The following is an 18,659-nucleotide window of genomic DNA, read 5'->3' as shown; positions in this document are numbered from 1 at the left end:
GGTGGGGCATCACCAGGACTCAGGCCCTTACTTCCTAAGTCCTGGTTTGACTCTGATGCAGATTTGACCTTCACGTTGTTCTGTCGCAAGAGCACTGGGAGCAGAAGCTCAGACCCTGCTTGTTGTCCACAAAGCAGACTGGACACTTGCCATCATTTTGAAGTTCTTCAGTATTTCAAGTTCTTTTTAAGGGCCACCCACTCACACAGAACTAGATCCAATTTCTAAGAATGGAGTGGGAAAGGGCAGGAAAGGGGCGGTGTCCTCTTCCTTATGGACTATAGAAGGTGCAGGCGTAACTAGGTGGGATTCTACTCTATAAATGCTCCCCGAAGACATCATTTACCTTTTTAAATTCTAATTTGGTAAACAAGTTTACACTGTACACAACTTGAAAGACAAGAAGTAGGATGCAGTTAAAACTCTCATGTTTCCAAGGCAGCCAGATCCAGAAGGGGGTTTAACTCAGAACATTGTAAGATGAGTGGGAAAAGTTCTTAGCATATTTCAGGTATTGAGTTATGTATGTTGCAGAGATGGTTTCAAGTAAATTCCCAGTTCCTTAGTTGTAGAAATATTTCCTGGGCACCTACTGTGTGTCAAGCATTCAGACTTGAGGATAAGATAATGAATGAAGTGGAAAATAGAATCTCTCTCATACAGTATAATGTTGTAGTGTAACCTTACAAGGTTCAACTTCCTGTCACCACTTTTGGGATAAGAAAACTGAGGCTTAGCAGCAACAATATGGCATCTGAAGTCACAAGCTCAGGTGACTAGAACTCAGTGTAAACCAGGTTTATCAACAACTAAAGCCTGTGCTCCTCCTACCAGTGTCTCCTAGGAAATTAACTAAAGACTATACTAAGCTGATACTCTCAAATTCATCATAGTTTTCCTATCATTAATTTAAACTTAAATATAGGTTGATTTTCGGAGACAGAATCATTGGCTGATGACACCACTAAGGCACAGGAAGGGAGGGACTGGAACTTGACCCGTGCTGTATGACACTGTCCTGAGTGTACCTGGACTGACTGTGATCAGATCTTCTTTGTCTGTCTTCATGTGGTTCTATGTCACCTTTGCTCACAATGGACCAGTCACTTAGTAATATGAAAGCAGATATGAGGTGTAGGAATCCCTTCCAGCCTTCCTGTCTGCAAGGGCTTCAGGTGTCATATTAGATTACAAAGTTTCACCTGTGTATTTCACGTGTTATATTTATTTTTCCTTTACTGTATTTTTTGCTACTGAGGGTTGTATCACACTCTTAATCACAGAACTCATTTATAAGCAAATCATCTCATTTAATTCTTACACCAACCTTGTTATTAGTAGTTAGACAGAAAATGGATCAGTTTCTCCTTTCTTAATATAAGGAAAGTACAAATAAGAGAGAGAGGTTTCTTTTTTTTTTTTGGGGGGGGGGGAGAGCCAGGCAGGTTTTATTTTACTTTGCTTTTTAAGTGATGTTTAGTCGGTTACAAGGTGTCTGGTTTACAGGACAATGCCCCAGTCATGTATATATATGCATATATTCATTTTTATATTGTTTTTCATTAAAGTTTAGTACAAGATACTGAATATAGTTCCATGCACTATACAGAAAAAAATTTTTTATCCATTTTTATAAGTAATGATTAACATTTGAGAATCTCAAACTCCCAAATTTATCCCTTCCCATCTCCTTTCCCCTGGTACCCATAAGATTATTTACTATGTCTGCGAGTCTGTTTCTGTTTTGTAGATAAGTTCATTACTGTCCTCTTTTTTCTTTTCTTTTCCTTTCTTTTTTTTTTTAGATTCCACATATGAGTGAAATCACATGGTATTTTTCTTTCTCTTTCTGGCTTACTTCACTTAGAATGATGATTTCCAGGTGCATCAATGTTGCTTCAAATGGCATTATTTTATTCTTTTTATGGCTGAGTAGTATTCCTTGTGTAAATATACCACAACTTCTTTATCCAGTCATCGTCAGTGGACATTTGGCTTGCTTCCACATCTTGGCTATTGTACACAATGCTGCTATGAACACTGGAGTGCATGTATCTTTTAGAATTAACGTTCCCTCTGGATATATGCCCAGGAGTGGGATTGGTGGGTCATATGATAAGTCTATTTTTAGTTTTTTGAGGAATCTCCATACTGCTTTCCATATTGGGTGCAGGACAGGGAGTGAATATGTTAGAATTTTTAACAAGGGTTTTGCCTGGATTATAGAATTATAAATATCTTTTATTGTCTTTATATTTTTCACACTTTTATTTCTTTTTGCAGTGAACTTGTATTACTTGGGGAGGAAGAAATGTATTCATACCCTCACACACAAGAGGTGGTGGTACAGTCTAATGTGGGTTGTCATAGCCCAAGTGGGTGAGGAGGACATTCAGGAAGGGGAGGGGCAGCAGGTGCCTGGAGCAGGTGTCAGAGCACAGTGGGGATAAGACAGACTCTGCCCTGCATGGGGGGACCATGGCAGGGAGATTCCCAACCATTAAAGAGAGAAACCTGATGCAGGAAAAAGTTGCCTCCTCGGATATTTACTTGCTTACCCTTTTCATCAGTTTGCTTTTAAGAACTGAAAAAAAAAATAACACAGGGTGTGGGTTTTCATCTTTCTAGTTTGCTGTTGGATTATTGAAAGACTTCATGCCAGACTCTACTTACTGGTCAACCCAGACCTCTCACTCCTTTCATCTGCACCCTGACCCTTCACACCTGTGCTCACCTGCCTGCGCCTTGGAGGCACTGGAGTGTGTGACTGTGGATGGATGCTTTCTGTGCCTTGTTTAACTCAGGTTTTGATCAAATAAGCCACATCCATTAAGCTCCAGGGCCCAGCAGGCCCTCCGTTTCCTCAGGTTTTGCAAGATGTGGTGGAAGGTTTCAGTCATTGCTGGGCGCAGACACTGCCTGGTAAGGTAACCCGTCTTATGTTTTTGTCTTTCAGGAAAGCGGGTGTGCCTTGGAGAGCAGTTGGCCAGGTCTGAGTTGTTCATCTTTTTTACTTCTCTTGTGCAAAAATTCACCTTCAGGCCTCCAGACAATGAGAAGCTGAGCCTGAAGTTCAAAACAGGCCTGACCATCTCCCCAGTCACCTACCGCATCTGTGCTGTTCCTCGGGAGTGAGGTTGTCTGGGAGGGAGTAGGGAAAGCAAGAAGAAATCATATGTCCCCTTGCCCCCATGGCACTGTTGCTTGCTGAGAAATGAAAGAACAGAATGACCTGCCTCTGAGGAAGGTCCTAGGACTTGGACTCAGAGGAAACTAGATCCAAACTCCAGGTTTCCCATCCCTAGTGTAGCCCTGAGTGAATCAGTTATGTTGGGAGGGATTTGCATTTTTACCCAGTAATGAAAAGAGGATAATGATTTTTCTCTAAAGGAAGAATACTATATAAATCAGAGGAAATAATGGACTTTACTGATCTGAAAACCATAAAGCACATCATGAAATTTGTAGCTGTGACCTGCCTGCCTCCTGCTTCCTTCCTTAGTCCTGGATTAGCTTCTGGTCTGTTGACGTGGCTCGGGTCAGATTTTGCCAAATGGCGCACGAGAGTTAGCAGACCCTGGGGCCAGCAGGGCTGTCAAGTGGAGAGACTTTTTCCCTCCTTCCACCATATTATGTACCCTCTTTACAGAAGTGAGCTACAGAGGTTACAAAAACTGCTTCCTGATGCCCCGTGACAGGACCCACCTGGGGTTCCAGTGCCTTACTGTAGCACTAGGGCCTCAACAGTGCTTTCCAGGGGCCGTTTGACTGGCGGCAACTGGATGCAGCTGAAACCGAGAAAGGAAGAGGCCCGTTTCCACCTCCTGTTACACGTGTGCCATCCCGCCCACAGTGAGAGCCTGACAAGTGCCCTTTCTCGTTCCGTGTGGAATGAAAGGTGTAGGGGAATGACTCCCAGGACTGCTCAGGACCTTGCTGTGTCCCAAGGTCAGCCCTGTGAACAGAGGGACAGGACTGGAAATGTCAGTAATTAGACAGAATTTTCACAGCTTTGACCTACTTTATGAAGAATTCTTGCCTTGTTTTAACTTTATCACAAGTACACACTGGTGTTTCTGCCATTACGTCTCTCAAAGTTCAGTTCCAAATAGATTTGTATTAGAAGATTCTCCTTTGTTTTACTCTGCTTAGTTTGGATGAATGCAATCCTGCAATATGGCTATTAACTTAGCATTTTCTTATTTAATAAAATTGCATTGCTTCCCCCAATATCCACATAACTCTGGTGATATCTTCCTCTGTGTGGAAAAACCAAACCTTCGGAATTGTCTTATCTTCTTAGAAAGCGTAGATGGAGCTGTGCTTTGGAAATAAGTCTCACATAAATAGTATTTTCACATGAATAGAACACTTATTTTTTGAGCATGAACTGTGAGGCAGATACACAGTGACTGACAAGGAAGGAACAGGGCTGTCTCTTCTTCAAGCCCACAGTCGAGTGCTGGTGGTGCTGGGGAGTGGGGGATCATATACCTACAAATAAGTGTACAGTGGTGGTGCCCACTGGGGAAGGGGCACCACAGGAAAAATTTCTGAAACACATGCAGCCACGGCATCTTTCATCACTCTCTCCATGGCACAGCGGTCTCCAGGGGGAGGGATGAGTGTGGTAAGTCCCTCGGGTTGGTCCCTCCCCCACCTCAGCTCTTGGAAACCAGAGCAGTACATTGTGCCCTGGATTCCTTCCATGTTTACCTTCTTTTTTAATGAGACAGAATGACTTTACTTTGACTTCATTTTTGGAGAATAATTTTACCAAATACAAAATTCTAGATTACCAGAATTCTTCTTTTAGCACTTTGGAGATGACATGTTGTTGTTTTCTGATTTACACTCTTTCTGATAAAAAGTTTGTAATAATTCGTATATTTGTTCTCGTATTCCTTATGAGTCTTTTGTTTTAGGAGTATTTTTAAGGATTCTTTTCCTGTATCATTGCTTCTTAGTAGTTTGTTTATAACATCTTCGTATAGTCTTCTCTGTGTTTCTCCTCATTGGGGTTCATTGACACAATTGGATCAGTGAGTTTAATAGTTTTAGAAAATTTGGTTTCATTTTGGTTGTTGTTACTTCAAATAGTTTTCATGAACTCTCCCCATGTCCTCATATAACTGGAATTTCAGTCGCACATAGGTTAGTCCCCATGATATTGACCTACTAGACACTAAAGATATGTTAATTTTTCTTCAGGCTTTTTTTTTTCTATTTTAGTTTGGATATATTCTACTGTCCTGCCTTCAAGTACTCCAAGTTCATTTTTTTTTTTGACAGTCTTATTCTGCCATTAAGTCCATCCATTACATTTTTATATCATGTATTTTTTCTACTCTGGAAGTATCATTTGGTTATTACTTTTACAGTGTATATTTCTCTCAACTAATTTCGTATGATCTTTTAAATCCTCGAGTACACTTATTTTCAGTTTAAAGCTTTTTTCTGATACTTCATCATTTCTATCAATTTGTATCTTCTATTAACTGGGTATGGGTCACATATTCCAAATTCCTCATATGTGAGGTAATTATGGATTGACTAAGTAAAATTTCCAGATTCAGTGTTTGGATTCTGTTGTCTTCCTTTAAAAAATTTTGAGTTTTCTTTTGACAAGCAGTTAATTTACCTGAAGAACATCTTGGGTTTTTTTGTTTGTTTGTTTTTTGTTTGTTTGTTTGTTTGTTTTTCTAGGCTTGTTTTAAAGCTTTGTTAGAGTGGGTCAAGGGCAGGCTTCTTCCTCAGGCTTCTAAAGTGTGATCTTTCTGGGGCCTCTACCTGCTCAATATGGTCTCTACACTCTGTTCAGAATCCAAATAATTCCAATGTGTAAAAGTTCTGGCAGGCATTAAGCTGACAGCTCTCTGGCAGTTGTTTTATCCCCAGTGGATGTCCTTTGCTCAGCCTCATGGGGTCTCACCCTACATGTGCACAGTGCACTATTTAGCTGATCTCTAAGTATTCATGAGGTTCTTCCTTGGCATAGTTTCCTCCTTTGTGTTTTCTGCTCTGTTACTCCATCACCCCAAACTCCAATCTGTATGTTCTCATCTTAGCAAGAAGATGTGATTGCTGTGATCTAAATCCCCCCTCTTTCTCACAAGGGAGTCAAGTTAATGCCTCCAGACAGAAAGTCATAGAGATTGCAGCTCATCACAGCTGTTCCTTTCTTAGGGGGATCAGAGGCCTGAACTGAAAGCTTATTTTTCACTGAAGTATAGTTGATGTACAATATTGTGTTAGTTTCAAGTATATAGCAAAGTGATTCACTTATACATGTATATATTTCAGATTTGTTTCCGTTATAGGTGATTGCAAGATATTGGATATAACTCCCTGTGTTATATAGTAAATCCTTTTTGCTTACCTATTTTATGTATAGTAGTTTATAGCTGTTAATCCCATTAGGGATCCAAGTTTATTCCTCCTCACCCTCCTTTCCTCTTTGGTAACTATAAGTTAGTTTTCTATGTCTGAGAGTCTATTAATGTTTTGTATACAGAATTTTTTGTATTTTTTTTTAGATTCAACATAAAAGTGATATCATAATATTGGTCTTTGCCTGACCTACTTCACTTAGTATGATATTCGCTGGATCCATCCATGTCACTGCAAATGGCAATTATTCATTCTTTTTATGGTTGAATAATGTTCCAATGTATACATATGTTGACACCACATCTTAAACTAATCTCCTATTGATGAGCACTTGGGTTGTTTCCAAGTCTTGGCTATTGTAAATAGTACTGCTGTGAACATTGGGGTGCATATATATTCTGAAATTTTATTTTTATTTATTTGTCTGCTCTGGTTGTGTGTGGTAGAAGGACTAGCTCAGTACTAGCTATTCACTTGTTACATGAAACAAGTTTCATCAGCCTGCCATAGTATTTTTGGAAATTAAGTTTGTCTGGAGGATCTCATCAAGATGGCAGAATAGAAGGACCTTGAGCTCACCTCCTCTCACAAACACAACAAAACCGCAACTGACTGCTGAATAACCATCGATAACAAAGGTTGGAACCTACCAAAAAAGATCCTCTACAACTGGAGACATAAAGAGAGAACCACAGTGGGATGGTAGGAGGGGTGCACTGGCGATATCATTGGGTCCCATACACCCTAGATGGGCCAACTACAAGGAGGAGAATAATTCTGTTGTGGAGGTTCTTCCAGGGGAGTGGGAGTTCTGAGCGCCATGGCACATGCCCCAGCCCTGGGATCTGGCATCAGGAGGAAGAGCCCCCAGAGCATTTGGCTTTCAAGGCCAGTGGGGCTTGATTGCAAGAGCTCCACAAGACTGGGGAAAACAGACATTCTACTCTTAAGGAGCACACATAGAATCTCATGTGCTCTGGGACCAAGGGCAAAAATGGTGATTTCATAGGAGGCTGGGTCAGACCTGCCTACTGGTCTTGCAGTGTCTCCTGGGGAGGTGGGGGTTGGCTGTGGCTCACCCTGGGGACATAAAAGCTGGTGATGGACATATTGGACAGTACACATCTCTATGAACTCTCCTGGAGGCTGACATCTTGCCTGGGTCATTAGCACCAAAACCTGGCCCACCCAGCAGTCTATAGGCTTAAGTGCTGGGATGCCTCAGGCCAAACAACTAACTGGAGGTGAACATATTGCCACCCATCAGCAGACATCCTGAGCCCACAGCGGTCTCTGGACATGCCCCTGCCATCCGACCTCCACAGGTGTATCCCTGATTGACTCAGGTCCCAAAGCTTTCTTTGTGGTAGATGTAGGTTGCTCAGTACTGGCTTATCCTGCTTGCTATACAGCGGTACCTTGTTGTTTGTCTGTTCCGCACATCGTAGTTTGTATCTGGCAATCCCAGACTCCCAGTTTATCCCTCCCTCCCACCTTCCCCCTGGAAACCATAAGTTTGTTTTCTGTCTCTCAGTCTCTTTCTGTTTTGTATATCAGTTCATTTGTGGCAGTTTTTCAGATTCCACGTACAAGTTATATGATATCTGTCTTTGACATACTTCACTTAATATGATAATCTCTAGGTCCATCCATGTTGCTGCAAGTGGCATAATTCCCTGATTTTCACCCCAACTCTGCCTTCCCAAAAGGAGGAGGGATTTTTGTCCATATTTAGTCTGGATAGGAGGTGTCCTGGCCTCAGTGCATTTTATTGAAAATGCAATATTTTATTTTATTGAAATGAGGGCATAATGAGCAAAAAGTACATTCAGATACCTGCAATTCCTGCCTTTTCCCACCCTTTTTTTTGCTGTCCTTCAGGCTTCTCTTCACCCCAAAATGTGTGACCACTTATCAGCTCAGAGGTTCCTGCTTTTCTTTCTCTGCCCAGGGACCCCTGGTGCTCACATGATACATGGTTTCCTGTATTTAGCCTGTGCTGCTCGTTTCTGCCCAGCTCCTGCCATTTGGCCTGCATCCCCCTTTCTCTGCTCATCTCTCTCTACCTGCTTGCTCTAACAAAAGCTTTCATGGACTTCAAACAGGGCCAGCCAGCTCCACATGTTTATCTTCAAAACAGTTACAAATCCAGGGAGTCCTAAGATGTCTTGCAGACCAGTGGGTTCATTCACTTACCACTTATTTAGGACGTGTCTCTGTCTCAGTTTCTGCAACTGCAAGATGGAAGGAAGAAAGCATCTGCATATTTTTGTCGGAATTAAGCAATTTATGTAAAGAGGCTGATGGAACTCCTGGTATATAGTAAACACCCAAGAAATGTCAGGTGCTGCCGTTACCCTGATTAAAGTTCACCAGGCGCAGTTCCAATCAGTGAATGAGAGGGTGATTGAGAAACAGGGAGCTCAAATGTCTGTGCCACTCTCAGATGCAATGAAACCATAACCGCTAGAGGCCCATAATGTCACAGAGAGACAAGCGTTGTAAATAGCAACTAAAAAAGCTCCTAGCCTGGCCTTTTCCAAAACCTGGTCATGTTCCCCCAGGAATCTGACCTCTGGCTTCTAGTGGGGCTGTCAGGCAGGCTGGATGCAATTGGAGGGAAGAAGAGCTCCTGGTGGGGGTGAGGGGTTGCTGCAGGGGGCAAGTCTGGGGAAAGAGCCCTGAACACTGGCAGAAGCCTGGCCACTGGGCGCCAGGCAGGCAAGGCAGGGAAGTGCGGGCTGGAACCTGCGAGTGGGCGGTGTTTGGGTGGCTGGACCTGGGGGCGGGGAGGGGAAGGCACTGCCTGGAGTGGGGCGGGGCGGGGGCGGGGCCAAGGGAGGGGCCTGGAAGGGGGCGGGGCTGGGAGCTCAGACTCTAGAGCCCCGCCTCAGACCAGGGCCTGCGCAGAGCACTGAGGACGTAGCCGACATCTCAGTTATGCTTGCAGCTTTGGGCTCCCTGGCAGCCGCTGTCTGGGGGCTGCTCCGTGTCCGCACTCTCCTGCTGGGCGCAGTTGTATTTCTCTTCTTTGCTGATTTCCTCAAAAGTCGTCGCCCAAAGAACTACCCGCCTGGGCCCCCGCGCCTGCCCTTCGTGGGACACCTCTTCTATCTGGACTTTAAGAAGGTTCACCTGTCGCTTCAGCGGGTAAGAGAAGGCGAAGCTGCCTGGGTTCACCCTGACGTGTAGGGCAAGGGCCAGTTTGGGTACCGATGACAGAAGGATGGGGAGGGCTCTGACGCTAAAGCAGGCTCCCGGTACACCCCGCTTTGAGCCTTATTGTCCTCACTTTCAACTAATGACTTCACCTGCCCTTTCTAGGGGTAAAATTGTGTACTGTGTACTATTTAAATGTGCCAGGCATGATACATTCTTTAAGTCATTTAATTATGTGTCATGGTACACATTGCTAGCACATCCTATTTGTAATATGATCACGTCTTTTTAATACTATTACCAAGGCGGGCGGGGAATGCTCTACTTTCCTTCTTGGAGACTGCATTTCCCATGAGTAAAATGTGATTACCTAAATCCTCACCACTTTTCAACTGACTTTCTTGCATCCGCCCAAGACTGAGCCCCTCACCTTCAGCCTCCTCACTCTGCAATCCTCTCCCCTAAAATAATCATTTAAAATGTCATTCCTCTACTTAGATTGCTGCCTAATCCCCAACTGCCTTCCAAGTTTAGAATCCTTAGGGAGCCACGTGGAACCCTTCTTGTAGCCTCTTTCCACTTCTTTGTAATCATCTCCTGTCAGGGCTTCGAAACTGTGGCTGCTTTGGGTTCCTTAAAATTCTCTCCAACATCCAACACTTTCCCAACAATCTTCAGCTGCTTCCCTGCCTCTCAGCGCTGGTAACTTACTGAGAGACAACACTGTGATAGGTAGTTGTGAATATTAAATAAAACAGTGAATGGTCAAGTTTAATACAGCTTATAGTAGGTTCCCAACAAATATTGGTCCCCTTTGCCTAGAAAGAACCTGGAGCACTTTAAACATAAGCCTGTGATGTATACCCACATTCAGATGGGGAAGGGCTTATCACTTTCTGGGAGAACCACCCCATCGGTACCACTAAGGGACAGAACTAGTCTACAGAATTCTACAGCTAGGCACCTATACCTGTCCCCCTGTTTGTGAAGTGTGTTGTGTAATATCAAAGTATTGGGAGATTGTCCTGTTATCTTTCTGTTAATGATTTCCAGCTTGAGTCCATTATTGTCTGAGGACATATTTTTATGGTTTCAATTTTTTTAATATACAAATGTGAGTTTTATGACCCAAGATGCAGCACCATGTATACTTGAAAAAATAATGTATTCTGCTTCTGTTGATGGAGTGTTCTATACTATATGTCAATTAGAAATAATTAGATGACTGTGTTCTTTAGTTCTTCTGTGCTCTTGTTGACTTCTTAGCTACTGATTCTCTCAGTGACTAAGAGAGGGATGTTGAAGTCTCCAAATATAATTACCATTTTGTCTGTGTCTCTAGTCAGTTCTGGTACTTGTCATTTATGCATTTGGCAGCTCTTTTATATGCTGCGTACGTATTAGCATTGTTATGCCATCTTGGTGAATTGGCTCCTAAAGTATTATTTAATGTCCCTCTTTATCTCTGGTAATTTTCTTTGCCTGAACTTTTCGTTGTCTGATATACCATAGGCAAACCAGCTGTCTTTTGATTACAACTTGCATAGTGTATTCTTCTCTGTTCTTTCACTTTTAACCTTAACTTATATGGTTACATTTAAAATGAGTTTCTTATCTATAGCGTAGAGGTGGGACTATTTTTAATTCTGCCAGTCTCTATCTTTTAACTGGAGAATTCAGATCATTTATAGCTAATGTAAGTATTGATATGTTAACACTTAAATCTACCATTTTACTTTTTATTTTCTATTTTTTTACATTCCATTTTATTTCTCTCTTTTTGCTGTCTTCTTTTGGGGCACGTGAACAATTTTTTGAAATCCTGTTTTCTGTGTATTGTTTTTGAGTATATCTCTTTGTATGGTGTTTTCAGTGGTTGCTGTAAATTACATGCTATGCACACAGGTTATTGATGTAAGAATCAATACTTTCCCACTTCAGGCAGAATTTGGATACCTTAAAACTATTCATCACTTTACCTTTCTATCTTTATAATACATAAACTGTCTTAAATATTATCTCTGCATACACTGAGTACAATGTCAGACAGTATTATAATTTTCTTTTTGACTGTCAAACACAACTTTTTTAATTCAAGAATTGTCTAGTGCATTTACTCATTAATTTATGCTTTCTGTTGCTCTTTGTTCTGTAACTAAGAAACTTTCTTTAACCATTTTTGTAGAAGTGGTCTACTGACAAAATAATTCTCTTCACGTTCTTTCATCTAAAAATGGCTTTATTTCACCTTCATTTTTTGAGTATATTTTCCCTGGATATAGACTTACAGGTTGACAATTTCTTTCATTCTTAAAAGTATTATGCTACTTCTGTCTGGCCTCCCTAGTTTCTGATGAGAAATTCGCTACAATTTGAAGTGTTTTTTCCACGAGAGATGACTTTATTTCCTCTGCATGCTTTCAAGTAGTTTTCATTGTGTTTATTTTTTAGAGATTTGAATATAATATGTCTTGGTGTTGAAGTCTTTGGAGCTATTGGTTCACTCACAGCTTCTTGGATCTGTAGGTTTTTCTACTACCATGTTTGAGAACTTTTCAGCTACTAATTCTTCAAATATTTTTTCAATTCAAATTTTTTTTACATTTTTTTATTGAGTTATAGTCAATTTACAATGTTGTGTCAAATTCCAGTGTAGAGCACAATTATTCAGTTATACATGATCATACATGTATTCATTGTCACATTTTTTTTCACTGTGAGCTACCACAAGATCTTGTATATATTTCCCTGTGCTATACAGTATAATCTCATTTATCTGTTCTGCATATGCCTGTCAATATCTACAAAGTTTGAAATCCCAGTCTGTCCCTTCCCGCTCCCCACCCCCTTGGCAACCACAAGTTTGTATTCTATGTCTATGAGTCTGTTTCTGTTTTGTATTTGTTTTTTTCATTTGTTTGTTTGTTTAGATTCCACATATGAGTGATCTCATATGGTATTTTTTTTTCTCTTTCTGGCTTACTGCACTTAGAATGACATTCTCCAGGAACATCCATGTTGCTGCAAATGGCGTTATGTTGTCGGTTTTTATGGCTGAATAGTATTCCATTCTATAAATCTACCACTTCTTCTTTATCCAGTCATCTGTTGATGGACATTTAGGCTGTTTCCATGTCTTGGCTATTGTAAATAATGCTATGAACATTGGGGTGCAGGTGTCTTTTTGAAGTAGTAGTGGGATTCCTGGGTCATATGGTAAGTCTATTCCTAGTCTTTTGAGGAATCTCCATACTGTTTTCCACAGTGGCTGCACCAAACTGTATTCCCACTAGCAGTGTAGGAGGGTTCCCTTTTCTCCACAGCCTCTCCAGCATTTGTCTTTTGTGGACTTTTGAATGATGGCCATTCTCACTTGAGGTAATACCTCACTGTGGGTTTGATTTGCATTTCTCTGATAATTAGTGATATTGAGGATTTTTTCATTTGCCTATTGATCATTTGTATTTCTTCCTTGGAGAATTGCTTCTGCCCAATTTTGCATTGGGTTGTTTGTTTTTTTCTTATTAAGTCTGTGAGCTGCTTATAGATTCTGGAGATCAAGCCTTTGTCGGTTTCAGCATTTGCAAAAATTTTCTCCCATTCCGTAGTTTGTCATTTTGTTTTACTTATGGTTTCCTTTACTGTGCAGAAGCTTGTAAGTTTAATTAGGTCTCATTTCTTTATACTTTCTTTTATTTCTATTGCTTGGGTAGACTGCCCTAGGAGAACATTTTTGAGATGTATGTCAGATAATGTTTTGCCTATATTTTCTTCTAGGAGGTTTATGGTATCTTGTCTTATGTTCAAGTCTTTGATCCATTTTGAGGATATTTTTGTGTATGGTGTAAAGGAGTGTTCTAGCTTCATTGCTTTACATGCTGCTGTCCAGTTTTCCCAACACATTTGCTAAAGAGACTGTCTTTATTCCACTATGTATTCTTGCCTCCTTTCTCAAAGATTAGTTGACCAAAAGTTTGTGGGTTCATTTCTGGGCTCTCTATTCTGTAACATTGGTCCACATGTCTGTTTTTGTACCAATACCATGCTGTCTTCATTACTGTAGCTCTATAGTATTGTCTGAAGTCCATTTTTTTTTCAATTCCTTCTACTACTGTTATATACAAATGGCAAAGTTGATAGATATTTTGTCATTCTAACAATAGTCCCTGAAGCTCAATATCTGTTCTTTTTTCAGTCTATTTTCTATGAGCTGTTAAAACTGGATAATTTCTATTGATGTCTTCGATTTCACTGATTCTTCTAGTATTAACAATCTCCATCAACAGAGAGTTTTTGTTCAGGTTATTTTATTTTTCATTTCTAAATTTTCTCTATGGTTCTCATGTATGTTTTCTATTTCTCTGTTAAGATTTTCTATTTTTAACAATTTTGAGAGTACAGTTGTTTATTGGAACATATAATGGCTGCATTAAAATCTTTATCCTATAATTTCAACATCTCTATCATCTCTGTTGTCTTCAACTCATTCAAGTTGAGATTTCCTGGATTCGTTGTAACATGCGTAATGTAGGACTATATCCTGGACATTTTGAGTATTTTGTTATATGACTATGGGATTTGTGTAAATCTGCATTTTAGCAGATAGTCAACCTACTTATGTTCAGAATGCTCACTCTTGTGGATTATGGTTCAAATGTCAATTTACATTATAGGACCTCTGCAGTGCCATACTGGTCTACCACACTTATGTGTTATGATCCCCATAGAATTCCAGCCCACATTCTCATCAGTGCAGGCTGGACAGAACGAGGATGAGGAGAAAATACTGGAGCCCCTCTGAGTAGGAAAGCCTATTCCTTGCTGCATGGGGAATGCAAGTCAGCCATGTCCCTATAACTTCTCCATGGGAATGGGTATCTCCTTATTTCTCTACAGTGGTAGAAATCAGAATGTTGCCCCCTTAGTACTCCATGAAGTCTCTCTACTACAGTTCAGTGATGATATTCAAAATACAGCTCAAGAGTCAGCAGGGGAGAGGTATCACCCTATTGTTACTGATGTTGGATGAAGACAAGTTTCCACTCATATTCTACTCTGGTGGGGAAGAGTCACATCTTTTTCATGGGATTTGCCTCCAGAACAGGAAGGCTGAAAGTTTTCATCCTTGTGGGCCACCCTTTTTCTGGATCTTTGGTACAGAGAACAGGGTTTTATTAGAATTCTTTTTTGTCTGTGCCAATCAGTGATGAGTAGGAGTAAAATGGGATGCTTTTACTCACTCTTATCTGGAGTCAGAAATGTGATCTACAGCCTTGTTTTACCACTGTACCATAGTTATGACTAGAGACATTAAATTATCTGCCTAAAGTCATAAAACTGACCAGGGTTGAAATTAAGGCTAGAGTCTTACTTGTGGCCCAAAGATTTTTCATCAGAACTATTAAATTTTATTTTATATTAGGTTGCTTTTTTAATATTTTTGGTTTTAATGCAAAATGAAGTTCAACAAATGGAATTAAATGGTGTGAATAGTTGTAATAAACATTACTTTCTATCAATTTGGAAACATTAAGTATGACCTATATGCTAGCTCTTGTAAACAGATATATGTTCATTTTCATTTACTCTTTACAAAAGTCCCACAAATTAGGAATCTTCTGATGTTATTTTTGTTTTACCACTGAGGAAAGTGACTGAAAACTGTCAAGTGATTTGCTTAAGATATTGAACATAGAAAATGACCAAACAAGGACTTCAACCCAAAAATATTTCACTCAGATACCTATTCTCTACTTATGTGATCTGACTTTTCATAATGGAGGAACCTTGATTTACTCACAGATTCATTTATTCAAAGAGACATTTATGAATTTCTTATCATGTAACAGGCATAGTAGAAGACAACCTGTGATGAAATGTTTGTTACAGACTTTTTGTAACCACATGACATGACATTAGATGGGATCACTGTGAATGGGAAACCCTTGGGATAAGCTCTTGTGAAATGTTGAAATTTGGGTGAACTTGGAAGGAATGTTAGGCAAGTGGCTACGTGGAGTAAAGGGAACAGGTCATTTTTAAGTAGGGAAACTAATATGAGCTAAAACAGTGATAGGGCAATGAAGAAACTGGCCTGTTTATATGGCATGATAGGAATCTTTCTTTTTTTCCCCTCTTACATTTTCTAAACTTTCTCTGTTTTAGCTATATGATTTAATTTAGGGCATATAAATAAGAGAAAATCTTATTGAATAAGTGTGAGAATGCTAGATAAGGTGGATGAATGTGTTAGTGAAGATATACATTGAATTGCTTATTTTAAAAAAGGATCCCAAAATACAGTTGTGTAAAACAGATTGAAATTTATTTATATATCACGAGTGAGTTCAAGGGGCACTGCCAAGATGGCAGAGTAGAAGGACACGCAGCTCACCCTCTCCCACGAATACATCAAATTCTGCATCTACATATGGAACAATTCTTAGAGAATGCCTGGGGAACTTCAGCAGAATATCACTTATTATTGGAAATAAAAGGAAAATCCTTACAAAACCTGGTAAGAGAGCGAAAAAAAAATAAAGAATGGAAATTGGTATTGGACCTGTCGCTTAGGGAAGGAGCTCCAAAGGAGGAAAAGCACCCTTATCCTGGGAAGCCCCCTCACCAGTGGGGAGGTCAGCTGGAACAGAAAACAAGCTTCAGAGAAGCACCTGCTTGGCAGACAGAACAGAGAGAAATTGGCACAGAGGGTTTGAACAATCTCTGGCCTGACACATGAGCTAGTCGGGTTAGGCCAGGATTGGGTGCTAGAGCAAAGGCATGAACACAAAGAGAAAAATTGGGCTGACTACACAGAGACAGCCTCAGAGGGCTGGAGTGTGGCTTGGCTGAGGCTGGGTTTGTGTGCAGAGCAGCCTGGGTCTCCCATATAAAGCACCACTGCTAGTGTGCATAATAGGGAGGCAAACAACACAACACAACCATAACAGCCCAGAGAGCATTGCTCTGTACAATTGGTGACCCACATTCTAACCAGAAGTGGGGCACTATTCAGACACAACACTGTATTCGCCTTGCTCTAGAGGGGTACAATTGCTGGTAGACATCTCTTGTTGGAGGCAGGGCTGAATCCTGAATACATTCCCAGAGATTGTGAGACTACACAGGTGAAACTGAGATTTGATTCAAGCCCCAGGCTGTGGTGGCAAATTCCCTCTGCTGCTATCTTTGTAGACCCATGCCTCTGGTACAACAAGCAGACTTCAGGTGTGTGGCAGGAGCTAGTCTGCCATTAACAGCAGGCCTGCATATGTGAACTCATATCTGGGTTCTGGGCTTACCCTGTGGCTCATGGTGGATTGAGTGCATGACTGCATGTGCATGATGGCAGGTGTAAGTGCTTGATGTCAGCAGATCTGCCCTGGTGGCTCTGTGGGTGAAGAAGCTGGGGGATACTAGGGTGGGTTGATGGCATTCCAATGGCTGGGGCAAAGACAAGGGCAGTGTCAGCAAACTGTACTTTGTAAGCCAGCAAAATGAGTGACAGACAACACCACAGATGGGACTCCCCAGTGGATATCTTTGAAGGAATACTCAGCTGCTCCTCTCCCAATGGAAGCACTCCAGTCATACCTATGACACACCACAGCTCAGAAACAAGTCTGGACACCTCTATTCCAAAAACAGAGGAGCAAAAGGGGAGCATACCCGGCACCTGTCACAGCTGTGAAAACCACAGAGGATAGAGGAGGTACCACCCAACCACCAGTGCAGGCTCTGATCACCACAACAGCAATCACATCCCCCCAGTAGAGGGGATAACAGCCACCACACAGAGGAGGACAGGTATGGCAAATATCCATACAGATATCCTGAAAAACAGCTCTCATGACATAATTATTACATGGGCACAGTCTACACAGGAACACTCCCACATTTAAAATTTAAAAAAAAAGCCCTTCACGACCACAGTAAATAACTGTTACTCCTAAGTTCATAGAATCAGAGAAATACAAGTAAAATGTAGGAGATGAACCACTCCCAATTAAAAGAACAAGAAAAGTCCCGTTAAGAATGAACAATGAAATAGACTTTGACAGTCTACTAGAACCTGAGTTGAAAAAGGAAGTGATAAAAGAACTGAAGGAAATAAGAGAGTATATTGATAGAAATGCAGATTACTGTGAAAAAGAAATAGAAAATATAAATAGGAACCAATTAAAATCAGAAAACTCCATTGCTGGAATAAAAGCTGACCTAAAGGCAGTCAATAGCAGACTAAATAATGTGGAAGAACAAATAAGTGATTTAGAAGACAGGATAATGGAAATCACCCAATCATTGCAGCAATGAAAAAAATTGACAATACAATATAAGGGGCTTCTGGCATAATATAAAGCCTGCCAGTCTACACATAGTAGGGGTCCCAGAGGGAGAAGAAAGACAAAAGGGAATCAAAAATATATTTGAAGAAATCATGACCAAAAACTTCTGAAACCTAAAGAAGGAATCAATATCCAAGTACAGAAACAACAAACAGTTCAAAACAAAATGAACTCAAACACACCTACACCAAGACAAATTATAATTAGGAAGGCTAAAATTAAGACAAAGGAAAGATGCTAAAAGAAGCAAGAGGAAAACATAGAGTTAGTTGCAAGGGATCCCCTATAAGGATTTCAACTGATTCCTCTACAGAAACATTGCCAGCCAGAAGGGAGTGGCAAGATAAATTCAAAATCCTTAAGAGAAAAATCTGCAACATAGAATACTCTACCCTGCAAGACTATCTTTTAGGAGAGTAGAGTTAAAGAATTTTTCAGACAAGCAAAAACTGAAAGAGTACACCAATACCAAACGTATCCTAAAAGAAATACTGAAAGTTCTCTAAGTAGAAAAGAAGCAGGGAACCATAGAAAGAGAAAACAATTGGAAATATGATAATGATCAGCCAGATAATAAACAGATATAAAAGAAGATAACAAAATCATAAAATGTGGGACAGCACAGGAAGAAAATGTAGATTTTTTTTTCTCTTGATCATTTTAGGATGTTTGTGAACCTATATGATTACCAATCTAAAACAAATAGATATTGTAATGGATTAAAATTCCTGAAAATCAGGGAAACCACAAAACAAAAGCATACAA

At 40.5% G+C, this 18,659-nt stretch overlaps 2 protein-coding genes across 3 annotated transcripts in view; both read left to right on the top strand.

Annotated features, from left to right (window-relative positions):
- Positions 1-4,232, top strand: part of LOC102518893 (cytochrome P450 2J2) — a 41,000-nt gene extending 36,768 nt beyond the window's left edge. The window contains exon 9 of the mRNA XM_032494404.1: positions 2,957-4,232. Within this exon, the coding sequence (XP_032350295.1) occupies positions 2,957-3,135 (179 nt within the window). The 3' untranslated portion in view covers positions 3,136-4,232. The remainder of the gene's footprint in view (positions 1-2,956) is intronic.
- A 5,022-nt stretch (positions 4,233-9,254) lies between these two features.
- The window catches only part of LOC102509309 (cytochrome P450 2J2), a 40,225-nt gene continuing 30,820 nt past the window's right edge, over positions 9,255-18,659 (top strand). The window contains exon 1 of one of the 2 annotated variants that reach the window (XM_032494403.1): positions 9,255-9,540. In XM_032494403.1, coding sequence (XP_032350294.1) covers positions 9,331-9,540 — 210 coding nt within the window. In that variant the 5' untranslated portion in view covers positions 9,255-9,330. The remainder of the gene's footprint in view (positions 9,541-18,659) is intronic. The other variant, XM_032494402.1, reaches the window with a different exon arrangement.

The sequence above is a fragment of the Camelus ferus genome, chromosome 13, assembly GCF_009834535.1.
Source record: "Camelus ferus isolate YT-003-E chromosome 13, BCGSAC_Cfer_1.0, whole genome shotgun sequence".
NCBI classification, from domain to species: Eukaryota; Metazoa; Chordata; class Mammalia; order Artiodactyla; family Camelidae; genus Camelus; species Camelus ferus.
The sequence above is the reverse complement of the archived record's forward strand: the minus strand, read 5'-3'. Positions and strand labels throughout refer to the sequence as shown.